This window comes from Dermatophagoides pteronyssinus, unplaced genomic scaffold (assembly GCF_027571235.1).
Source record: "Dermatophagoides pteronyssinus isolate colony J.1.1.1.1 unplaced genomic scaffold, Derpt_VIB-CSIC_2022.12 sq0012, whole genome shotgun sequence".
Taxonomy (NCBI): Eukaryota; Metazoa; Arthropoda; class Arachnida; order Sarcoptiformes; family Pyroglyphidae; genus Dermatophagoides; species Dermatophagoides pteronyssinus.
In genome coordinates, this window is record NW_027461536.1 from 825,189 (window position 1) to 848,552 (window position 23,364).

Genomic DNA, 23,364 nt, shown 5'->3' on the forward strand with positions numbered 1-23,364 from the left:
TTAGGCGCCAATCTTTTACTTACCACTATGTTTAGGATTCACCACTACCACCAAATTTTTTTTATTTCCAGTTCAGTGTATCCATGTGCGATGGGCATCAACAATCCATCCAATTCATTCATTCATTCATTCATATGATTAACATTGGAATGGACGTTTACTATTCGATTTCTGCGCGCGTCGTTTGTTAACACTCCATTTGATTTTGTTTTTTGTTTTTTCTGCTTCTTTAAAATTAATTCCTTTATCATTTTCATTTTGATTATTACGTCATTCAATAATCTCTCTACTCACATATGATTACGCATCTTGGACCACAACACGTCGTCATTAACACAAAAACACAAACATATCATCACAACAAAAACAACAACAAAATTCATTCCAAAATATAAAAATTCATTCCATTGGTTTTTTTTGTTTTGTTTTGTTTGTTCGATCCATTTGCTGGATCAAGTGTTTTTTATTTGTTTTCATTTTTGGTTGTCTGGTTCCTAAATTTGTTGTCAAGTAAATTTTCACTCTTTTTTTCTTCTTCTTCTCCGGTTGTTATTCGAACGGAAAATAATTCGGTGCTTTCTTTTTTGAAAATCTTTGTTTGTTCGTTGTGCAATTTCAATTAGCATGTGTATTCAATTTTGAAGCTGTGATTTTTCTTCTGTATGATTCCTTTTGGTGTCTTTTTTTTCGTCTTCTTCACATTTATCCAACACATTTTCCATTGATCTCATCATGAATTTTTTTCGGTAAGTTTTCGTTTGTCGTTTCGTTTTGGTACAAACATTCGATTTTTTCATTTTTTTATGTTTCTGGTTATTATTAATTACGATTTTAAATAATTTTTTTGTATTTACATTAAAAATGTATCGTGATTATTATCATCATCATGACGATGGCCTCAAATGATAATTTTGTTTGTTGAGTAAATGTGTGCGGTAAATTTGCTAAGACAACAAATGGAATTTTTGTTCTTTTTGTTGTTGTTGAATAAATATTACCTTTGATTATTACGATGATGATAATCATTTTTTTCAAAGAATAAGATCATATTGAATATATAACCATTCAGTTAATATATGTTTTTTTGTTTTGTTTTTGGTGACCTCGACAAATCATCATATTTTTATAATTGCGAAATGGATGTGGATGTGTATGTGAATGGTTGGTTTCTTGTTTTATATCTTAGATATACACAAACACACACACACACACACAAACATTCATATATTATCCATGAAATTTTGTTGTTTTTTTTTATATTTACATCGTCAGGTCGTTAGTTTTGTGAATTTGAAGTTTATATCTGTGTTTGTGTCGACAATCATCATCATAATAATAATATCGTTCGTTGTAGAAATGGAAAAAAATGGATTGTCTTTTTTTTTTCTTCTCTTGAACTTGGATGTTGTTGTTGTTGTTGATGATGATGATAATTTGAACATTGCATGCAATCCATTCAACCATACCTTATGAATGAATGAATGAATGAACGAGGCTTACAGGATTTGCATTTACCTTTTTTTTCTCTTCAACAATCATGATGATGATGATAATGACCAGATTCGAATCGTTTCCTTTTTTTCTTTTTTTCTAATGTTTTTTTTTCGTTGTCGTTGTTGTTGTTGTTGTTTGGTCAATGTTATGAATAAAAAAAAAATTCCATAGTTATCATAATGATTATCAATCGTTATTTTTTTTTTGTATATATTGGTTGTGTGTGAAGAAATATGTATTTTTTCTTGTTGGTCTCTTCTTGTTTGGTTACCAATCATGCATGGCCATTTTCATTGAAATTCATTTTTTGGATGATTATTCATTTGATTTATCATGACCATTCATTTCTATTCTTTTATGGTCAATTTTCGTTTATATTTTCGTTCTCGTTTGCATTCATCGGTAGTAGACTTAACAATCATTATTTATCACGATTATAAAAAATCGATGATGATGACCGAATTTTTTTTCGTTACCATTATAATGATTAGATGATATCAATCAAAAACTATTTTAAATTCAAATCAATTCACAATGTTGTTGTTGTTGATATTTTGTTTTCGAATTTTCAAACAAAAAAAATATTCGAAATCGATATTATCGATATTTTACAATCGATATATTTATCGAATAATAACTTTTTTTTCCTTCCGAATGCAACAATTTTTTTCTTCTTCTTCTTCGATGCTTTGTCTTTGATTGTTGATTCTTATAAAAGTTATGATATATTTTTTATGATTATTTTTCTTTCTTATTCAACAAAACAAAAAAAAACTTCACCACCTTTTTTTTCACCGATTGTTTTGGCGATATCTTTGTTTCGCCCATTTTTTTCCCGATTGTGATTTTAATCCCATCCATTCATTCAATGATTTTAGTCAAATTGTTTGACTTTTTTTTCTGTCGTTAAAACTTTAAAATACCATCACCGAACAAAAGTAAGGTCAAAATCATTGGAGAAAAAAAAGATGTTATATTTTAATATTATGTGATTTTCGAGCAAAAAAAAGGCCAAACATTAAAATATGAATTTTTAAATTTTTTTTTTTAATGTTAAAACCCCTATTTTGACCTAATTAATGATTTTATGTGGTTACAGGACAGGAAAAAAATCAAAAGAGATTGTGTCGATTTGTATAACCTAGATTAGTGTTTGTTTTAATATTTGAATTGTGTTGAAATGGATGATTCTTCCAATTTTTTTGTTCGTTCGTTTTTGATATTCAATTTATAATGAATATATTTAAAAATGAAACTTGAAAGATTGAAAATTTCCCGTAAAATTGTCCATGATAAATTGTGTATACGCACCTGTATCATATGTTTATTACTTTGGCTAGATATTGTTATTTGATGGTCATTTTTTCATTTGAATTTTGCACGAATTTTTTTTTGAAATATATGTGATGAATGTTCAAGGTTTCAATTCTGATTTTTTTTCTGATTCGCAATGATTTTTCATTATTCAAATTCAATGTTTTTTCGTTCGTTTGAAATGGAAATTATTATTATTTTTTTTGTTATTGGCCCTTTTTCGTGTGGCCATTGAAATTGTCGTATAGTTTTTATTGAATAAAAATCATATTGATGCGGTAGAGAGAGAGAGAGAGAGAGAGAGAGAGAGAGAGAGAGAGAGAGAGAGAGAGAGAGAGAGAGAGAGAGAGAGAGAGAGAGAGAGAGGAAACAAACTTTGAAAAGAAATCATCGTTAAATTTGAAAAAAAAAATTTAAAAATAGAATTCAATTCAATCAAATGTTTTTGAATCACGGGATTTTATTTTATTTTCGTCATTTCATTTCATTTCATGTTGATGGTTGTGATGATGATTTTCGATGAGAAAAAAACCCGAAACAAAAGAAAAAATTTCCTATCATAATCTTAATCGAAAATCTTGGTATTCAATTTTCAACTTTCGTTTTTTTTCTATCTTTCTTTCTTTTCAATCAGGATTTTGTTAATCTGTTGATCTTATTTTCAATTAAGAAAATTCTAATTTATCCCGGTAATTATCGGTTTGCGAAAAAAAAACATCTTTTTTTTCTAATTTTGTAACTTGTATTGTACACCCACACGCACTTACAAAATCTCTATCTTTCTTTCTGTTTTTCAATCAAATCCCAAAACTTTAATTTCACTTTACTTTACTTTACTTTTCAATCCATTTTAAAATGATGATGATGATTGTAATTTAACTATCATTCAGTTTCATTCCATTCATTTGATAAATGAATGTAATGTTAGATCGGAAGTTTGATGATGAAAGAAAGAAAGAAACTTCTTTGTGTTGTTGTTTTTGAATGCTTTTTTCTGTATCAAATGATGATGATAATGATACAATGTTTATATACAATTGACAATTGATTGAAAATGAATTTCATTTGCCTGGTTTTTTTTGTTTTGTTTGTTTGGTCATTTACTTCCAGTCACCCATGTCACATTCACTCTGTTTTTTTTAGTTGAACCGTTTTGTTTGAAAAAAATCGATTAAATTTCATTTCTTTTTGATCCCCCCATCACCACCACTATGATATTTGATCAATCACATCTATCATTTGCATCATCATCAGATGGTTGGTGTGTTTCGCTGATATATCCGTTTGGTTTCCGTATCTTTAGTTTTTCATTTTGTTTGTTTGTTTTTTTTTTAAAATTTAGATTTTATTTTCCGGGAACTTTTTCACTTTCTTTTTTCTCCTTTAGGCAATTCATTTTATTTGACTATCATCACCTGACTATAGTGTCAATATGATTTGTAGTGGTGTCTACCTAATGTAACTGTCAATTTTATTTTTTCGGTTAAAAAAAAATTTTTCATTTTCAAATGTCATCAACATTTTTGGAAAAAATTGAAAAATGATTATGGTTATTGGTTGATAAAGAAAAAATGGATCACGTGAGCATGTTGAATGGATGATGGTGATGGTTATTATCCGACATAATGATTTGACGGGGAACTATCATCATTTTTAAAAATAGAAATATGTTTTTGTTTTGAAGGTAAATTTCAAACAAATTCCTTTTCTCCCGTGTTAATTATATATTTTTCTGTTTTAATTTTTGTTTCCGCACAAAAAAAAATCAAATTCAATCATTCATTTCAATCTGTATTTTGTTTGTTTGTGATCATCATTCTGTTTGAATGAATTTTTGAGTTTTCGAAAAAAAAAGAATAATAATAATCGCTTCATCATCCAACACACATCCATTGTTTTGGTAAAAGAGAAACAACAAATGCTGAGTTCCTACCCAAATGGAGTGTATGTATGTACATGGATCTATCTATCTAATAAAACGATTAGTATGAGTCATCATCATTATCATTGTGAAAAAAAATGTTCAGGTTGTTTAGCTGAAATGAATGAATGAATGAATGAATAAAACGACAATCAATTTTGATGATCGTCATGGTAGTACTGGAAAATCAAGATCATTAACCTATTGTCAGGTTTGTTGGTTGTTGTTGTTGTTTAAAAGTTGGATTATCATCATCTTTATCCTAATTATGATTTTGTTTTTTTTTAAAAAAAAAAGGATGTTTGGGCGTTTTAAATCTCACATTTTTTTGTTGTTGTTTGAGTAGAATTTGTTCAAATGTTTTGTTTTTTTCTCTCTCTTTTTTGATAATCACCAGAAAATTGATTAATTATTTTGTTTATCGATTAAAATCAATAAATCAATCGATTGATCGATAATCATTAATCATAATTGAAACATTTTTTTTGTAACCAGAAAATTATAATGATTGCTTGAATGCAGAATTTTATTTTCCCTTGAAAGGAAAAAATTGTCCAAAAAGTAATTAAACATTTGTTGTAGGTGTGTGTGTGTGTGTGTGTGTGTGAATGTTGTTTTCAATCAAAATCGATTTTCTTTTTTTTTCTTTTGATTGAATAATGCTTGCGAAAATTCAGATCAATCATCATGTTGCAAATGAATTCAAACTTGAAATGAATTCTAACCTGTTGTTTGCATACACACATTCATATAAGACGAATTTGTTTGATTTGGTTTTTTTTTCTGACCGAAAAAAAAGTTCATGTGAAAAAAAATTTTAAAGAAAAAACTTTTCAACACAATCTAATGATGATTGGTTCACATCAGGATGAATTTTTTTGATACATTTCTGATTTTCTTATTCATGAGCTAACCTTTTTTCCTTGATTATTATCTAACCCATTGGCCAGAATCTTTACTACAAATGTTTGTATTATAAACCGTTTACAATTGATAGATTTTTCGTTTCTTTCTTTTCTTGAAAAAAAAATCAATAAATATTATTATGGCAAAAACGACACAAACTTACAACATTTTTTCAATCAAATTTCATCTGAAATTTATCTGTGAAAAAAAAAACAAAAATATTGACAATTTCCTTTTGTTTTATGCCTGATAATAATAATGATGATGATAATGTGGGCGACCAACTTCCCAACCACCCACTCCCACACACACACGTAAACACACAGACGACATTAAAGTAAAATTCTGTCAATGAAATTATATCTGACTGTTTGTGTGTTTCATTTTTGATTTTTTTTGATTTCTTGTTTCGGCATCCGTTTTATGTAACGTTTTAATAAAATAAATGAAAAGAAAAATCGTCATTTTTTTTGATTTAGTTTTGTTCCTTTCAAATATCGACCTATTTTTGTTTCTCCCCCGAATACATGAACAAAATATCTTCAATTTCATAATTTTCTTTTAAATTTTCATTTCTATTTTGACAGATTTGTTGTTCAGAAAAAAGCATTTCTTATTTTCGTAATTGCAAAATAATAAAAAAAACGATTTTCAATTAATCAATCGTGGTTAAAGGTGGTGGTGGTGGTGAATACATTGTGTTGATCAATAATAATAACAAAAAATGGGAACAATCATGTATCCTGAGCTTTATACAAAGGTAATTTTATATAATGCCATTTATATATAAATATCATTGATTAAAATGATTTTCTTCTTTTTTTCATTATTATTATTCTCTGTAAAATAAAGGGAACACGTGTTTGGATTAAACATCCTACCGATGTATGGCGTTGTGCCAAGATAAAAGAAAATTTTGATAAAAATTCTGGTCAATTATTATTGATACCATATGATGTTGGTAATGATGATGAAGATTTAAAAGAACAAATAATACAGGTGAAAGATATTTTAAAAGATTTACCGCCATTAAGAAATCCAGATATTCTAATTGGTTCGAATGATTTAACATGTCTTTCATATTTACATGAACCATCAGTACTTTATAATCTAAGGATAAGATTTTTACAATATCAACAAATATATACTTGGTGTGGTATTGTATTGGTTGCCATTAATCCATTTACTGATCTCGAAATATATGGTGAAGATACAATACAAATGTATCATACAAATTTAGCCAATTTAGCACAAATGGATCCACATATTTATGCTGTTGCTGAAGATGCATTCACAAAATTAGAACGTAATAATATTAATCAATCGGTTATTGTTTCGGGTGAAAGTGGTGCAGGTAAAACAGTATCGGCAAAATTTGCAATGCGTTATTTTGCATCGATTGCCGGTTCAGATTCAAATATTGAAGCACGTGTATTGGCATCGAATCCAATTATGGAAGCAATTGGTAATGCTAAAACTGTTCGTAATGATAATTCATCAAGATTTGGTAAATATATACAAATATTATTTGATCGTCGTAATCGTCATATTATGGGTGGTAATATGCGTACATATTTATTGGAAAAATCACGTGTTACCTATCAAAGTTCGGGTGAAAGAAATTTTCATATATTTTATCAATTATGTACATATGCAAAACAAAATAAATTAGATCATCTTGGATTATCTGATCAACAATTTATTTATCTTGGTTCAAATGAACAATCACCTTATGATGATATGTCAAGATTTTTAGAGGCACTTGATACGCTTAGTTTTAGTGATAAACAACGTAACATATTGTTTGCCGTGATAGCTGCCATATTACATGGCGGAAATATAATGTTTGGCCGTGGACAAGATGATGAAAGCTGTACATTAGCTAATAAAAATTCATTACATTCATTGCAAACATTTTGTCGTCTTTTGGATTTGAATGAATCATCCACTTTGAAATGGTTGACTAGTCGTTTATTGAAAACCGGTGGCCGTGAAATAATAGCAACACCATTGAATGCACAAATGGCTCAATATGGTTTGGAAGCGTTGCTAAAATTTATCTATGAAAAATTATTTTTATGGATTGTTTCGATTATTAATCAATCGCTTGGACCAACACAATCAATTAATGAATATCAATTTATTGGTGTTTTAGATATTTATGGTTTTGAACATTTTGAAAATAATTCATTCGAACAATTTTGTATCAATTATGCTAATGAAGTATTACAACAACAATTCAATTGGCATGTATTTAAATTGGAACAAGATGAATATGTACGTGAAGGTATTGATTGGCAATTCGTAACATTTACCGATAATCAACCGGTAATTGATTTAATTGAATCAAAACCAATCGGTATTTTATGTCTTTTGGATGAAGAATGTCGTATGCCACAAGGTAATGATCGTACATGGTGTTCAAAATTGTATAAACAAATACCAACCGGTGATGTTTTCAAAAAACCTAAATTCAATTTTCAAACATCATTCATTATTGAACATTTTGCCGATGTTGTAACATATAATGTTGATGGTTTTTTGGAAAAGAATCGTGATACAATATGGGAAGAACAGATTGATTTACTTAAACGTTCAAGCGTAGCTGAAAGCTTATTTTTGGATTATGATGATGATAAAATTGTATCAGCTCAATCAGCTAACAAAGGTGCTGGTGGTAAAATTCGTGTAAGCATGACACAAGCAGATCAACAACGACAAAAAAAGAAAGCTAAAGCAACAATTGGTTTTCAATTTCGTGAATCATTAGAGGCTTTGATGAATATTCTGAATTCAACTGAACCACATTATGTTCGTTGTATAAAACCGAATGATAATAAAGCAGCATTTGAATTTAATAATATTCGTGCTGTACAACAATTACGTGCATGTGGTGTACTTGAAACAATTCGTATCAGTTCGAATGGTTATCCATCACGATGGTCATATCAGGATTTCGCCAATCGTTATCGTGTATTACGTGTTGCCTGTCATACATCATCATCATCACCATCATCATCAGTAACACCGACTAAAAAGAAATCAACAGATTCAACGGTAGCAAAAAATGTTCCAAAGCCAACTCCAAGAAAATTGGTTCGTGCTGGTTCCAGTTTCGCCGTTGAAATTCGTTCCATTTGTGAAGATATTGTTCGAATTGTTTATGGTAAGTTTTCCTTTTGAATTACATATTTTCAAATTTTGAATGTTTCAATTTTTTTTTCTCTTGTTGTTTTCATTGTACAGAGGATAAAATCTATTCACATTTCAATTTAAGTGATAGTTCTAGTGAAAAACAAAAATCAGAAGAACAACTACAAGCGGAAAGAAAAGTGTATCAATTTGGTAAGACAAAAATATTCTTTCGACCTGGTCAGGTTGCATTGTTGGAACGAATACGATCACAAAAACTTCGTGAATGTGCTATTCTTATACAGAAAATGATTCGCGGTTGGTTACAAAGAAAACGTTATCAACGTATACGAGAATCAGTGCTTGCAATACAACGATATGGCCGTGGTTGGCTTGCCCGTCAACATTATCAACATCTTCGTCAGACTAAAGCTGCCACTATTATTCAGAAACATTGGCGAGGATATGTTCAGCATTGTCGTTATCAAACAATACGTAAAAGTGTCATTGCTATACAAACAGTGGGTCGTGCTTATTTGGCTCGTAAACGTTATGAACAAATGCGCCAGAATCGTGCAGCAATTATCATACAACGATATTGGCGTGGTTATTGGGCGCAAAAACAATATCAAGAGACAAGAAAGAAGATTATTATAGCTCAAGCATGTGTAAGAAGATTTCTTGCCAAAAAAGAATATCGTCGATTACGAATCGAGGCTCGTAGTGTTGAACATGTTACGAATCTGAATAAAGGTCTTGAGAAAAAGATCATGACGTTACAACAACGTATCGACGAATTAGCAGAAGAAAATCGATTGCTGAAATTGACCGAAGGTCGTTATACTACCTTACGTCAGGAAATGGTTCAGATGGGAACGGAATTGGCTGAAATGAAAGCACAACAACGTCAAGATTATTTACAAGCACAAGATTATCAATCACAATTAGAGAAATTAACTACAGTAAATAAAGAATTGGAACAAAAAGTTATCAGGCTTGAAGAGACAAAATCTGAATTGGAAAAGAAAATTCGTGAAATTTTGGAGAATAAAAAACAAATGGCAGCAGATATTGAAAAAATCGATGAAGCAGTTCAACGCCGTGAACGTGAACTACGTGAAGAATTTGAACGTGAACGACGTATTTTAATTGCTGAACGTGAAGAGGAAAGAACGTCAAAACAGCAGCTGTTATTCAAATATATGGATCTTGAAGAGAAGCAAGATGCAACAGGTGAACATTCTGTCAATAAACGATCGGTGAATCATTTTGGTGATGAAGAAATCAATACAATTTTATTACAATCCGATCGACAAGAAATGTTCGATTCAAATCTTGATCGTATATCGATCATGATGCAATGTACCGAATTAGAACAAGAGATGAAAAAATTATTGAATGAAAATCAAAAACTTCGTGAACAAATTGCCAAAAATGTTGATGATAAAAGTCCAAATGCTGCCGCAACATTACTTTCGGAACAATTTCAAGAACTTCAAGATGAATTAGTACGTTATAAAAAAGAACGTTCCGATCTTAAACGAGTCATATTGATGGAAGATCATCTATCTACATTTGATGGTGAACAAAGCCAAAAAGAAAAACATCAAAAAGATCTAGTCGCTACCTATAAAGATTTGTTTGCCAGATTAGACAAAGAAATGGCACTTAAAGATGAACTAATAAAAAAATTAAAGTAAGTTTCGAATTAACATCTTTATGATGAATGCTAATTTTCTTTTTCTTTTTTTTTACCTAAAAATATCTTTAGAAATGAAAATCTATTCTATAAATGTTCAAAATCAAATAAATCACATTCATTGATAGCACCGAATTCACAGATGAATGATGGACAAGGCAATCTATCGATACATTCACAATCCGATTATAGTGATACGGAAACGAAAAATTTACGTGGAATGTTTAAATTTCTTCTAAAAGATTGTGGCCTAATAAATCGTATTCTTTGTTATGGTATAAAAATTTTTCTCGACCTTATTTGAAACATTTGAATTATATTACTTTGCTTATAATACTCAAACACCCCGACAGACATATGCATTGTTTTAAAAAAATTTATTTTTGTTTTTTTGACTTTTCTAATTTTTTTAAATATCTTTTATTCCTCACCATTTTACCATTTTCGAAAGATTTTGATCCAACCAATATGAATTACGCAAGTCAATGTCATTCACATACGATTGCATTCATTGTTTATATGTGTCTTCGTTATGCCGATGATATTAATAATGAAAAAATGGTTAGATTTTTTTAAAACATAATTGATTTGAGTGTATGTTTCATTCGTTTATCTAATTTTTTTTAAATAGGCTAGTACATTTTTAATCGAATTTGTTCAATGGTTGAAGAAAAAAGCAAAATCAGCAGCAACTAATGGCCAGAATGAAATTCTTGTTCATTTATTATCAACAACATTTAAAATTTCTGTTTTGATTAAATATTATTCAGGTAATTATTTATCACCTTGTTCCTTATCCCCATCCAAGAAAAAAAATAGAATAATCTTTAAATTTTAATTTTTCATTGTAGAATATGAAGTTGAACCTGAAATAGCCAAGAAAATTGACCGTTCGAAAAGCCCATCTAAAATGGATAACATTGATTCAGGTTTTGATGATAAAGATCAAAAAGCTTTAAAATTAGTCAATGGTGAATCAAATGAAAGTTCATCCGAACATGGTGAAGAACCAGATGAAGCAATTGAACCGGATTATGATAGAGATTATGTTTATTCATTGAAAGAATTTGATCTAACAGAATTCAATATTCTCTTAAACAACCTAATGATCTATCTTTTCATGAGTATGTTTCATTTGAACTGAAATTTGAATCAAAAGTATTTTATAATTTTATTTTTTTATAGGTAATTTCAAAATTTTTTCACATAAAATTCAACCATTAATTGTACCGGCTGTTCTGGAACATCAAGAATTATCTGGAATGTCATTGAGACAAAAGTAAGTTGTTCAATAAAATCTGTTTAATGTTTCATGTTTTAATTCATAACGTTTCGTGATTCTTAGACGAGAAGAAAATTCTGATCCAGATTCTGGTCCGCCATCACCCACCGAACGTGAAATCCATACTTTATTTAAAGAGCTATCTAATATGCATGCATTGTTTCGTCTTCATCGTTTGGATGAAAATTTTATCTATCAATTTTTTAAACAGGTATATCACTTGTTAAATATTTTCAAATTCGTTCATCACTTAATAATTTCATTGTCATTGTATAGATATTCTATTTCATCGGAGCAACATCATTAAATAATCTAATAATGCGTAAAGATCTATGTACAAATGAACGTGCCATCGAAATTATTTATAATATCTCATTATTTGAACAATTTTTACGTGAAAATAAAATTATAAAATGGGATAGTGTTAAAGCACAAATGGATCCAATATTACAGGCTACTAAGCTATTGATTTCAACTAAAACAGAAAAACAGATACCGGCCATAGTGTTGACAACCGAATCATTAACGTAAGTATTAATTTATTCATCATAGTTCTTGTTATTGAATTCATTATTTCATCACAATATAGAATGGCACAAATAATGAAAATAATCAAAATGTATACACCATCGGATGAGGAACAAATATCGACCAATTTTATTAAAAATCTTGAAGAAGAATTACATAAACGTAGGCAACAGCAACCACAACCACACGATCGTAAGTATAAATTGTTGTTGAAATTGATTGAAACTTAATTTAAAAAATTTCATAATTTGATTCAAATAAATGTAGAACAAACCAAAGCACCATACCTGATGAAAACATCGTTAGATATTTCATTATACATTCCATACATTGATGGTAATAATGAAGATAATATTTCAATATTACAAGCAACCGATTTAACATGTGATTTTCAAAAATTTGATTTACCAATTTGTTTTCAACAATTGGAACGATATTTGGAAAAGATTTAATAATCGCAAATAATTACAAATAAGTTATATAACAACTCGAAAAAAATATGAGAGTTAGTCATTTCAATTTATCATTGCAATAATAATTATAATTATTATGTGTTATATATACGTTCAGCACTTCCATTTGTGTAATTTTTACAATGTTTTTAAATAAACCGTTTAAACACATTCATCCTGTTTTCGAGATTAAATTATTATCGTTGTTGTTGTTTTTAATTGTTGCTGTTGTTGTTGTTGTATGTGAAATTTCACATCTTTTCAAAAACAAAAATTATTGTACATGTTTCTATTAGATTGAATTGTTTATCTATTTTTGTAAATTTTAAAAAAATTATCATTTTAAAAGATTTAATTAAAAAGATTATTAAATAGAAATTTGTTTTTTATTTGAAATGGGATAAAATGTTGAAATTTGAGAAAAAAACTGGTTGCCATGACAACCTTAATGTTTGATTGTTTTGTTTTTTGGAAAATTCATGATTGAATCTTTAAAAATTCTGAACATTGAAGAATCTGTAAAAAATGGATCAAATCAAATATGTTATCGATGAATTAAATCAGCCACCATTTAATCAGAATTTAAATCTAATTTCTTATGATAACCTGCGTGAAGAACAACGTCTTGATCTTTTGATACAAATCCTAAATATTGTCGATCCAAAGGTAGGAAATGAGTTTGTCGTTTGTTTTAATTTTTAATGATAGCTAACATGATCATTGTATCACAGTTAAATTTACCATTCATTCGCGTTGGAAATATTGAAGATATTGTGGCCACCATTTTGGACACATTACGAATATTCAAATATTCGCCACCACCATCACATAGTAATCCGTGAGTATCCTGAAAAATTCCCGATCATAACAACAATAAATATAAATTTATTTTAGCGTTGAATTTCGTAAGAATCTTATTATGGCTGATAAAGATTTGATGACCAATATATTTGAATGGCTTTTGCGAAGACTTCCTTTGCTGAAAAAACGAGCATATCTTGCACATTTTCTTGTCAAAATTGAACTATCACCAGATGTTGAAGGTGATCCAGATGTAATGACATTATATCGACAATATTTGAATCTGATTGATGAATTTAAACGAATTCATAGTTCACATGAAATGCAAAAGAAATCTATTGATTCGATTATTGAGCTTCAAAAAGATATCAAAACAATGGAATTGGAAAAAGATCAAATTAAAAATAAATTGGACATTGTAAAACGTAGAGTAAATTTAGATATGATTGAAACGTCTAATTCATCGCAAAATATAAAATTTGAAGCCGTACGGGCTTATGTAATGGCACGTCATGAAAATGAAAAATTACAAAGACAATTACGTGAACAGCAGGAACGAATTACGATGGCTAAAAAACATCTGGAACAACAACAAACCGAATTGAATGAATTAAATGTACAAGATTGGCAAGAATCGATACAATCGCCTGAAGTGATGCTTTATCGATATAAGGATGAGATTGATATTAAATCTAAACTAGTAAAAGATGTACTGCCCAATGAATTGACTGATTTACGGTTACTTGTACGCGATATGGAACAGATACAACAACATGCAGATTCAAATGTTACCGATCAATTACAGCGAACAGTCACACAGGTACAAGCTTTGACACAAGAAATCAATGAATTAGTGGAGAAAAAATTACTTGACAAACAAAATGAAGAAGATCGTCTTTCACATTATCGACAAAATGCTCAAGTTGTTGCCAGGAAAAAAGAAGAAACAATCAAACAATGTGAACAATTAGAACGAACATTGTCCATTCAACAAGCAGAATTGGAAGATTTGCGGGCAAAATTCTCTGTAGATGGAGAATCAGCGTTACGTGGTGATGCTGTAAGTTATGTTTGTTTGCTTATTTGATCAAAATAATCTTTTCATTTTTTTTAGCTTAAATTATATATTGAAAAAATATCTCGTCGTGAAACCGAAATGAATGAAATGAAAGATGAATTAAGTCGAATAAGTAGTGATATTGATGAATTACAATCAAAACTTCGATCATTACGACAACAGGAAAAAGAAACATTGGAAGAGATTCATGAAAATGAAGAAACATTAGGATTGGAAGGTTATTTTCAGATGAAAGAATCTACTCTTAATACATTGTATGAAGATGATAATGGTGATGGTATCGATGATAATGATCAAGAACAATTAGATTATGAAGAAATAAATAGACAAGTGGATAATTTTCAAGATCGATTGGAACATGTCAAATCATCTTTGGTTAATGTAACTAAAGAGATACGAATATTGAAAGAAGAACTTAATGAAGCCGAATCAGAATATGATATGAAAAAACGTCTTTATGATTCGGCAGCAGCCGGTTTAGAAGCCGAACTAAGTCGAAGCGAAGCTGAATTCGAAAGATTGATTGGTGAACGTGATGATCTAATTGGTGAACATTTTGAAATTGAAGCACGTTTGTTGGCAATTCAAATTGAACAAACAGAATTACTTGGATCTGCTGATAAAGCTGGGCAAATAATCGAACAATTAAAAACCGAAATTGATTCGGAACAAAAATTACAAGAAAATCTTCGTCAACAGGAAACCGAATGGAAAGAAAAAGAACAATATTATAAAAAACAAATGGAAATGTGGCGCGATCTACGTGTAATATTCGAAATAAAATCACGTTTATTGACAAAAAAATTAGAGGAAAAAAATCAACAATCAAATTCAATGACAATGATTAAAGATCATTTAGTTTTAAATGATTGATTAGAAAATTTAACCAAAACAAAATTTATTAACAATAAAACTATAAAACATAATAAACATTTATGATTGATCAATTTCTTTTCATTTTCGGACGACGATGAACAACTGTAAACAGATTCATTCTATTTTGAACGTTAGGATATTTTTCATCCGTTCTTTGAAAATCGATACATTGTTGACCAAGAAAGTATAGATAAAATAGAATAAAATGACCAAATGAATACATACAATTCAATAATGTATGAATGTGTGGATATTTTTCCGGAGCTGCAATAACTAATGATGCTAGGCTCAATAGAATAGCACCCATTATGGAAACTTTAAACAATTGTTGCATCGAAGATTTTGAATTTAAATTCATTGATTCATAATTGATTACAACGTAGATGATTGTCAATGCAAAATATGGTATGACTAGATTATCTTTTATCAATAATGGCAGTAAACTATATATATTGGGATATAAAAAAAAACAAAATTAATTTGAAATAGGAATGGTAATTCAAAAAAAAATCGATAATAAAAATTAGATCAGTTAAGTTAGTTATCAAATTGATTCAAGCCATATAAAACCAGAATCAATATGACCATCTTTTTGGTCAAAAAAAATCAGTACCCCTGCGTTATCATCATTCAATAAAAGAATTTGATATCTAAAAACTGTAATTTAGTTTTGTACATACCTGAATGTTGAAATCAATGAAAACCAGATGACCATAAATTTTGAACGATAAGTTAGTAAAAGTATTGCTCTATGATTATGATGTGGTTAATTCAATGATTAGAATTTGTTTAAATCACAAACGAATATACATACACATTGACAAACAAAATGCTTTTTTCATGAACTTGAAATGAAAACAGAAAAGAATGCCATTGATACATTAAACTAAAAAAAATTAAGGAAAATTTTCAATGTTTTTTTTTCGCTATACATTGCCAATGATACTGACCAGAGAATATTTCAATTGTTTCATTGTATTTTGTCGAAATAATAAATAACAACTCGGTAATGAAAATAAAATTGTCAAAAATGCACTGAACGAATAAAAATTGAAATTTTTGAACGACAAATAAGAATTTTTTTTAATACAAACAAACCTAATCCAAGCTAATTGATATTCTTCGAAATAATTTTTGATCTTGATAAACACTGATAAACAGTACCAAAAATTTGCCACTTTATCTTCATATATTCCTCGATTTAATGGAAAAATTCGACGAAAAACTTGATTGGCTGTATTCAGATCACTCAAGTATGGTGACCATAAAATCATCATTGTAGCAATTACGGAAAATGAAATTGCTGTTAATTTAGCAAATGATCTTTGATTGAAACAACGTCTCAATAATAAGAAAAATATGGGCAATGAATAATACAAAGCCATTTGTTTATAATTGAATGATAGGCAAAAAAGAATTGATGCTAAAATATCTTGTCGTTTTATCAAACAAATTACAGCCCATAAAAATAGACCCAATGAAATGCAATTGTATTGGAAATGACCATGATCAATGAGTATTAAACTGGGTACGAATAGATGATGAAGAAAGTAATTGAATTGAAAATTTTGATCGAATAATTTCAATTCATAATAGTATAAGGCTGGGATTAAAATGACCAAATCGCTGATGAAAACTATTAAGAAAAGTTAAAAATTCAAAACAACAAAAAAAAACTTGAGACCTTGAGAAACCAGAACAAAAATGTACTAACCTGTTGATCGCATAAAAATTTTATGTTCATAGCTTTCAAATCCTCGTGATTCATTTAATTTAACCCATTCAGGATTAAAATAATTAGCTCTGCATTTTGAATTGTAAACGAAAAATATTTAAATCATACTTTTCTTTTGAAACAAATAAAAAAATAAAAATTACATTTTTCCCATCAACCAACTGTGATAAGCAGTTAATGGTGGGTAATCGAGACCCCAATAATTTAAATCATTTTCCGTTGAATTTGTATACCAATCTTTAACGGGAATATTAACCGTTATTTCCATCCAATGTCTTTGTGCTTCATAATCGCCAAACATTGGTGCAATTCTTTCGCCTGAATAAGAAAAAAATGTAACCATCCATCTTATTAACAAGGCAAATAAAATGGTGAAAAATGTTGTTCCATTCATATCTTGTTATTTGTTTTTGATGTTGTTGTTATTGTATATGAATCAATGAATAAAATGAATCATCGAATTAAATTGAGTATCAATTATGAACAAACAAAAATCCGATCGATTTACCCTAAATTCGAGTATTCGATGATGAGCCAAAATTCCCCTCTAAATTGATACACGTGTATAAGTATGAATGGAATTTGTGTGCTACCATCTAGGTACGGTATTTGTATCCAAAATCATAAGAAGAAATGCTCAATTATCATTCAGATGATTAAAATGAATGAAAAAAAATTTTTCTTCAGAACATCGCAAATTCTTCACTGTGTGGCATCTATCAATATCATTGATAATTATTAATTGAATGAATGAATTTTTTTAAAAATACAATTTCTTTAATTTGATTAACTTTATTTGATTTTTATCCTAATTCATCTGAATTCCTTTGTAATGAAAGATTATTATCGATAATCAAATGGTTGTTGAAACAAATGAATAATAAAATAATTTGTTCAATGTTTTGATGGTTGTTGCCGTCAACATGTTTTTAATAAATTATCGAATTTTTTACGCCTTGTATTTGTTGTGATTGTTTATTAATCAATGATTTGACCATTCTTATTATTAATTAACATTTTGAAAGTTTTCTTGATGCCTGATTCCGGTTCTTATCATTATCATCGAAAAATGAGTTCCGAAGATGAAAATTTCGATGAAAAAGCTCATCGAAGAATCATCGAAGCAAAAGTCAAAGCTCGTCCAGGTATGTTTTTCCTTGTTTATATTCAAATGTAAATTCATCATTTGATTTAAAATCAACAGAGTTAGACATGTGCGGATGGACAAAATTCAATTATGCTGAAAAATTTGATCTGAATTATCGTCCAGATAATTGTGAACGAATCAAAATCGATCAAGTATCTCCGGAAGAATTTATTGCAAAATATGAAATGAAATATTATCCAGTAGTTATTACAGGTGTTTGTGATGATTGGAAAACGTCGGAAAAATGGAATCCCGAAGTAAGTGATTGAAAAATTTTTCCTAATTATTTCTAAAATTATTATTATATATCCAAATTTGACAGAGATTGGCGAAAAAATATCGAAATCAAAAATTCAAATGTGGTGAAGATAATGAAGGATATAGTGTTAAATTGAAAATGAAATATTTTGTTCATTATATGAAAAATAATAAAGATGATAGCCCATTATATATCTTTGATAGCACATTTGGTGAGGTAATTATAAAATTATTTTTAAAAATAAATTTTATTTCAAACTATTATCAAAATCAATTAATTATTGATAATTGGCAGCATCCACGTAAGAAAAAATTACTTGAAGATTATCAAGTGCCCGCTTATTTTCGTGATGATTTGTTTAAATATGCTGGTGAAGAGAAACGTCCACCATATCGTTGGTTTGTGATGGGTAGTGCTCGATCCGGTACCGGTATACATATTGATCCATTAGGTACAAGTGCCTGGAATACTTTGGTGATGGGCACAAAACGTTGGTGTCTATTTCCAACGAATACACCAAAAGAAATTATTAAAGTGCAACAGAATGAAGGTGGTAATCAAACCGATGAAGCAATCACATGGTTTTCTGTGATATATCCACGAACTCAAATGGATGATTGGCCAAAACAATTCAAACCAATTGAAATTATTCAGAAAGCAGGTGAAACTGTATTTGTGCCTTCGGGTTGGTGGCATGTTGTGCTCAATCTTGACAATACGATCGCCGTTACACAAAACTTTTGCAGTCTGACAAATTTTCCTATTGTATGGCATAAAACTGTACGCGGTCGACCTAAATTATCGGTAAAATGGCTTGATAGTTTAGCTAAACATTTACCAGAAATGGCTACAATAGCTCAACGTATCGATCTCAATCAACCGACTGGTGTTGCATCCGATAGTGAAGATAGTTCTAGTTCCAGTTCAGATTCCGAATGTTCGAATCCGGATTGTAGCTGTCGGAAATCATGCAATTCGGATAAAGATGATAACATTTGCGGTGATGTTAATGATAATGATGATGATTTACGTATTAGCACAACGAACAAATATAAACGGAAAAGGTAATTGAATCAATTAAACGATAATGTGCAATTCTGTATCTGTATTTTTTTCATATTTTCAAATAGATATCGATCGTCAAGTGTGTCAAGCAATGAGGATAATAGCAATAAATAACAAGATGACATCATTGTAAATCAATTAATTAATATTGATCATTAAGATTATCATGAAATAATTTAAGAAATTTACCAAATTTAGATTTGGTTATTACTACTTTTACGATCAAAAAATTTGCATCTTGAGGATCAGGTTTCATTTCAACGATGGCCGATGCTTCACGATACAACCATTGATATTGTTCACCACCATTAGCAACTCTTTTCATGTGTATAAGACAAAAAAAAATCATTATTTTTTAATTATTTCATAGATCCTTATTTATAAAATAAATATTTACCGTATTTCAAATGCCAATCGTTCGGTATTTTCAATTAGACTTTTTTGAATTTGTCGGGTTAGTTCATCTAAGCCGATTCTTTCGGTTGCCGATATGGCCAGGCCATCAATATCGATTGGATCGGATAATTTATCCACTTTATTCGATACCTCAATCATTGTTTGAAATAATTTTTCCGGTACTTCAATTTCTTTCAATGTTTGATGAACGGTTTCGATCTGTTGATGTCGATTTGGATGACTTGCATCAACAACATGAACAATCAGATTAGCCGTACAAATTTCACGTAATGTTGAACGAAAACAATGTACTAATGTTGTTGGTATTTCCGATATGAAACCAATCGTATCGATTAATAAGGCTTTCATTTTGGATGGTAATGTTATTGAATGAGTAGTGACATCCAATGTGGCAAATAGACGATCCTCTGGTTGTAGACTATTATCATGACTCAAAGCTTTGATCAATGATGTTTTACCCGAATTTGTGTAACCAACAACGGCTACTGTCGGTATCTCCAATGTTGTTCGATGTTTTCGTTTAACCTCGTAAGCAGTCGTTATCGATGAAAGAGCACGTTTCAAGCGAGATTCTCGTTCTTGAATTACCTGTTTCTTAATCTGATAAAATGTATCGAAATTTCCGCCAAAACTTTTCGACATTGAAAATTGACTAAAATCACATTCCTGCATATGGTGTAAATTTTTCTTTATATAATCCAATTCGGCTAATGCTAATTGTAACTTAGCTTCTTTTGTAGAACATCGTTCGCGAAATATTTTTAATACAGTTGAAAATCGATCATAGACCTGCATAGAATAAACGAGAACATCAATTTTTAATTGTAATTTTTTTGTAATTGTTTTTACTTGAACGTTGAGAAAATCTCGAAAGAAATGATGTTGTATCGGTCGTAAAACATCTATTGCAAAAACAACAGCATCGGCTGATTGATTTCGAACATAGTCTCTAATATGATCAAGATTTGTTGATCCAAAAATTTTTTCCGCATGGATTGCACTGGTCGATATCATCTGAGCACCGGCAACTTTCCAATATGGAATTGTTTTGACTAAAGTGACCGTTTCATCGAGTAATGCTTGACCACTTTCATGACTTCTAAAAAGAGCACCTCTTTTCATTCGAGGCATTATAACGACAACATTTTTTGGAGATAAATCCGCCAAAAGATTGTACTGAAATATTTCATTCAACAGGTCTTGATCATCATGATTTTGATCATTTGTTGTTGAATTATCCTGATGAATCGTTCGACATTGTATACGATGATTATAATCAGATGTTGATGCTAGAAAATATGAATTAAAAGCATTGTAGAAAATTTTCGAATTCAATCGACAAAATGAATATGATGAAAATAATGGGATCATAATAATTTCGTTAAACTGAAATTGGAACGAATTTTGAAAACAAACAGATGAAATAATCGATTATATCGAATCCAAAAATTCGATACTGGTTCATATTCGTTTGTCAAAAATATATTTCGAGACTGAAACTTCACATCAAACAGGTTTCATTGAAAATGCGGCAAAGAAAATGTTGTTATCATTTTGGCGTGATGATAACAAAATACATACATTATTTTTATCAATATGTATGCTTTGAACTTTGATTAAAAAAAACAAACATCACAAACAAAAATAATCACCATAATCATTTTCAAACATGTTGCCTGAAAAATTGGAACAACGATTCAATGATCTTGGTCTTGAAATCAATTATTTTAAGGTAGGTTTAAATTGAGTATTACCATCAAAATATTTTCAATGTTATTATGTAGATCGGTTGGTATAATGATGCAGTTAATACCGAATATCATCTCCCATATCCTAATGATACATTAGCATTTGTTGTCCTTTCAACTCCATCGTGGTTTGAAAAAGCATTTTTACCATTTTTGGCCAAAAATTTAGATCCATCTACAATAAATAACAGTGATGATCTAGATCAAAATCATGGTTGTCTTTCGATGAATTGTCGAGATCCCGTTGATCAATGTATGAGACATCATTTTGAAATATTAGCCAAGGTCAGTGGAGCTTTTAAAAATATTGATTTTAAAATTGAATATCAACACAAACATAGGAAATATCATCCACTTTGTGTACCGAAGTAGATAGGATCCATGATTTTGAGTTATTAATGCCATATCGTCGGCCACGTGTGCTTCTACAAACTGCTGCTCATATTTCCGGTGCAGCTTATTATTACCGATTGCCAAAACGTGAAAACATCGTACATAAACTTGGCGTTTGTGTACATCCAGAATATGGTGGTTGGTTCGGTTTACGCGGTGTATTCGTTCTCAAACAAATATTGGTTCCGGATTTAGTACGAAAACAACCGGTTAACGTCATACCTGACATTCAACAACAGGAAGCATTGCTCAAACTATTTAATGAACGTTGGCGTGATGGTAGCTATAGAGATTTTATACCGGTAAAATCTCGTTATAGTGAATTACAGTTTAAATATTTTACTCTTGAACCTCGTCAACGTTTTGAATTTATTCGTCAGGAAATTTTTCCAAAATTAAATGAATTAATTTCGGTAAATGATTTTCCGAATCAAGAACAATCAAATTTCCATTGAATAATTATGGATAATAAGTCGAAAAATGATATATCATTCAGGAAAATTAACAGAAAATACTCACATATAGATCTTAATTATTCCAAACGTAGAATACCTCCTTTGGATCCCAAAGAATTCCAAAAAAAAAAAAAAAATGTTTTTGAAACTTTTTACATTATTTTAAAGAAAAATAAATTCATTTATCTATTTTTTTTAACTATGATTTTTCGATTGATTTTCAATTCAATTTATTAATTGATCAGACATAATTTTCATTTGAACAAACCGAAAAAAACAAAACAAACGAAAAAAATCAAACTGATTGAAAAGAGAGAAAATTCAAAATAATCAGATTCTGGATGTCAACCATTGAATATTTATGTTTCGAGTTTTTTTTTTTTTTGGAAAAGGGAAAAAATTTGTCAATTTTTTTTCGGTGCAAACAAAAAAATAATAATAATGAAAACAAACATACCCAGAAATGCTCTGTATGCAATAGTAATAAGTGCAACATTGATGAGAAGAAGAGAAAAAGAAAATCAAGAATATCAAGAATAAAATTACAATGTAAATAATCAATACACACTTATAGTAGAATTGATTTGATGATGAGGATGATTTTGTTTCCAATCTTTGCTGAATTTAATTGGATTTTCAATCTTTTTCGATCATCATCATCA

The 23,364-nt window shown here is 29.4% G+C and overlaps 6 protein-coding genes across 7 annotated transcripts; 4 read left to right on the forward strand and 2 right to left on the reverse strand.

Annotated features, from left to right (window-relative positions):
• The first annotated feature begins 613 nt into the window (after positions 1 to 613).
• didum (dilute class unconventional myosin) lies at positions 614 to 12,903 on the forward strand. Of its 2 annotated transcripts, none has more exons than XM_075821700.1 (13): positions 614 to 746; positions 6,223 to 6,395; positions 6,488 to 8,801; positions 8,882 to 10,463; positions 10,539 to 10,741; positions 10,918 to 11,027; positions 11,098 to 11,236; positions 11,318 to 11,590; positions 11,652 to 11,745; positions 11,812 to 11,959; positions 12,025 to 12,275; positions 12,338 to 12,468; positions 12,544 to 12,903. In XM_075821700.1, exons 2-13 carry the CDS (start codon positions 6,360 to 6,362, stop codon positions 12,726 to 12,728), a joined length of 5,466 nt encoding a protein of 1,821 aa, XP_075677815.1. In that variant the 5' UTR covers positions 614 to 746; positions 6,223 to 6,359; the 3' UTR covers positions 12,729 to 12,903. The 2 variants fall into 2 exon arrangements, with proteins under 2 accessions (XP_075677815.1, XP_027196587.2); XM_027340786.2 differs by lacking the exon at positions 614 to 746 and adding an exon at positions 5,577 to 5,695.
• A 272-nt stretch (positions 12,904 to 13,175) lies between these two features.
• On the forward strand, positions 13,176 to 15,537 carry LOC113791066 (intraflagellar transport protein 81 homolog). The gene is made up of 4 exons (XM_027340787.2): positions 13,176 to 13,394; positions 13,460 to 13,566; positions 13,623 to 14,589; positions 14,644 to 15,537. The coding sequence occupies exons 1-4, from the start codon at positions 13,254 to 13,256 to the stop codon at positions 15,478 to 15,480; spliced, it is 2,052 nt and encodes a 683-aa protein (XP_027196588.2). The 5' UTR covers positions 13,176 to 13,253; the 3' UTR covers positions 15,481 to 15,537.
• gny (ALG6 alpha-1,3-glucosyltransferase garnysstan) lies at positions 15,379 to 17,819 on the reverse strand. Its single transcript, XM_027340790.2, is given in 8 exon segments — positions 15,379 to 15,926; positions 16,164 to 16,232; positions 16,298 to 16,347; positions 16,349 to 16,369; positions 16,434 to 16,518; positions 16,582 to 17,119; positions 17,198 to 17,286; positions 17,362 to 17,819. Coding segments are annotated over 8 exon segments (1,479 nt in total). The 5' UTR covers positions 17,613 to 17,819; the 3' UTR covers positions 15,379 to 15,550.
• Positions 17,820 to 17,929: 110 nt separating this feature from the next.
• Positions 17,930 to 20,103, forward strand: JMJD6 (Bifunctional arginine demethylase and lysyl-hydroxylase PSR). The gene is made up of 5 exons (XM_027340792.2): positions 17,930 to 18,363; positions 18,423 to 18,622; positions 18,688 to 18,840; positions 18,919 to 19,688; positions 19,755 to 20,103. The coding sequence occupies exons 1-5, from the start codon at positions 18,252 to 18,254 to the stop codon at positions 19,801 to 19,803; spliced, it is 1,284 nt and encodes a 427-aa protein (XP_027196593.2). The 5' UTR covers positions 17,930 to 18,251; the 3' UTR covers positions 19,804 to 20,103.
• LOC113791067 (putative GTP-binding protein 6) lies at positions 19,809 to 21,554 on the reverse strand. Its single transcript, XM_027340789.2, has 3 exons — positions 20,956 to 21,554; positions 20,087 to 20,895; positions 19,809 to 20,006 (listed from the first exon to the last, which is right to left on the reverse strand). Exons 1-3 carry the CDS (start codon positions 21,475 to 21,477, stop codon positions 19,832 to 19,834), a joined length of 1,506 nt encoding a protein of 501 aa, XP_027196590.1. The 5' UTR covers positions 21,478 to 21,554; the 3' UTR covers positions 19,809 to 19,831.
• Positions 21,555 to 21,632: 78 nt separating this feature from the next.
• LOC113791070 (cyanocobalamin reductase / alkylcobalamin dealkylase-like) lies at positions 21,633 to 22,901 on the forward strand. Its single transcript, XM_027340793.2, has 3 exons — positions 21,633 to 21,838; positions 21,891 to 22,139; positions 22,196 to 22,901. The coding sequence occupies exons 1-3, from the start codon at positions 21,776 to 21,778 to the stop codon at positions 22,700 to 22,702; spliced, it is 819 nt and encodes a 272-aa protein (XP_027196594.2). The 5' UTR covers positions 21,633 to 21,775; the 3' UTR covers positions 22,703 to 22,901.
• Positions 22,902 to 23,364: the final 463 nt, after the last annotated feature.

Excerpts from the sequence above, each read along its gene's own strand:
- LOC113791066 (XM_027340787.2), top strand. The coding sequence starts at position 13,254 with ATGGATCAAATCAAATATGTTATCGATGAATTAAATCAGCCACCATTT. Across the intron at positions 13,567-13,622 it reads CCACCATCACATAGTAATCC|CGTTGAATTTCGTAAGAATC; the intron begins GTGAGTATCCTG and ends AATTTATTTTAG. Across the intron at positions 14,590-14,643 it reads CAGCGTTACGTGGTGATGCT|CTTAAATTATATATTGAAAA; the intron begins GTAAGTTATGTT and ends CATTTTTTTTAG.
- LOC113791070 (XM_027340793.2), top strand. The coding sequence starts at position 21,776 with ATGTTGCCTGAAAAATTGGAACAACGATTCAATGATCTTGGTCTTGAA. Across the intron at positions 21,839-21,890 it reads TTGAAATCAATTATTTTAAG|ATCGGTTGGTATAATGATGC; the intron begins GTAGGTTTAAAT and ends GTTATTATGTAG. Across the intron at positions 22,140-22,195 it reads ATTTTGAAATATTAGCCAAG|GAAATATCATCCACTTTGTG; the intron begins GTCAGTGGAGCT and ends ACACAAACATAG.
- JMJD6 (XM_027340792.2), top strand. The coding sequence starts at position 18,252 with ATGCCTGATTCCGGTTCTTATCATTATCATCGAAAAATGAGTTCCGAA. Across the intron at positions 18,841-18,918 it reads TTGATAGCACATTTGGTGAG|CATCCACGTAAGAAAAAATT; the intron begins GTAATTATAAAA and ends GATAATTGGCAG. Across the intron at positions 19,689-19,754 it reads AACAAATATAAACGGAAAAG|ATATCGATCGTCAAGTGTGT; the intron begins GTAATTGAATCA and ends ATTTTCAAATAG.
- didum (XM_075821700.1), top strand. The coding sequence starts at position 6,360 with ATGGGAACAATCATGTATCCTGAGCTTTATACAAAG. Across the intron at positions 10,742-10,917 it reads AAATCGTATTCTTTGTTATG|ATTTTGATCCAACCAATATG; the intron begins GTATAAAAATTT and ends CATTTTCGAAAG. Across the intron at positions 12,469-12,543 it reads GCAACCACAACCACACGATC|AACAAACCAAAGCACCATAC; the intron begins GTAAGTATAAAT and ends AAATAAATGTAG.
- LOC113791067 (XM_027340789.2), bottom strand. The coding sequence starts at position 21,477 with ATGATCCCATTATTTTCATCATATTCATTTTGTCGATTGAATTCGAAA. Across the intron at positions 20,896-20,955 it reads GAGATTTTCTCAACGTTCAA|GTCTATGATCGATTTTCAAC; the intron begins GTAAAAACAATT and ends TATTCTATGCAG. Across the intron at positions 20,007-20,086 it reads CGATTGGCATTTGAAATACG|AGTTGCTAATGGTGGTGAAC; the intron begins GTAAATATTTAT and ends ACACATGAAAAG.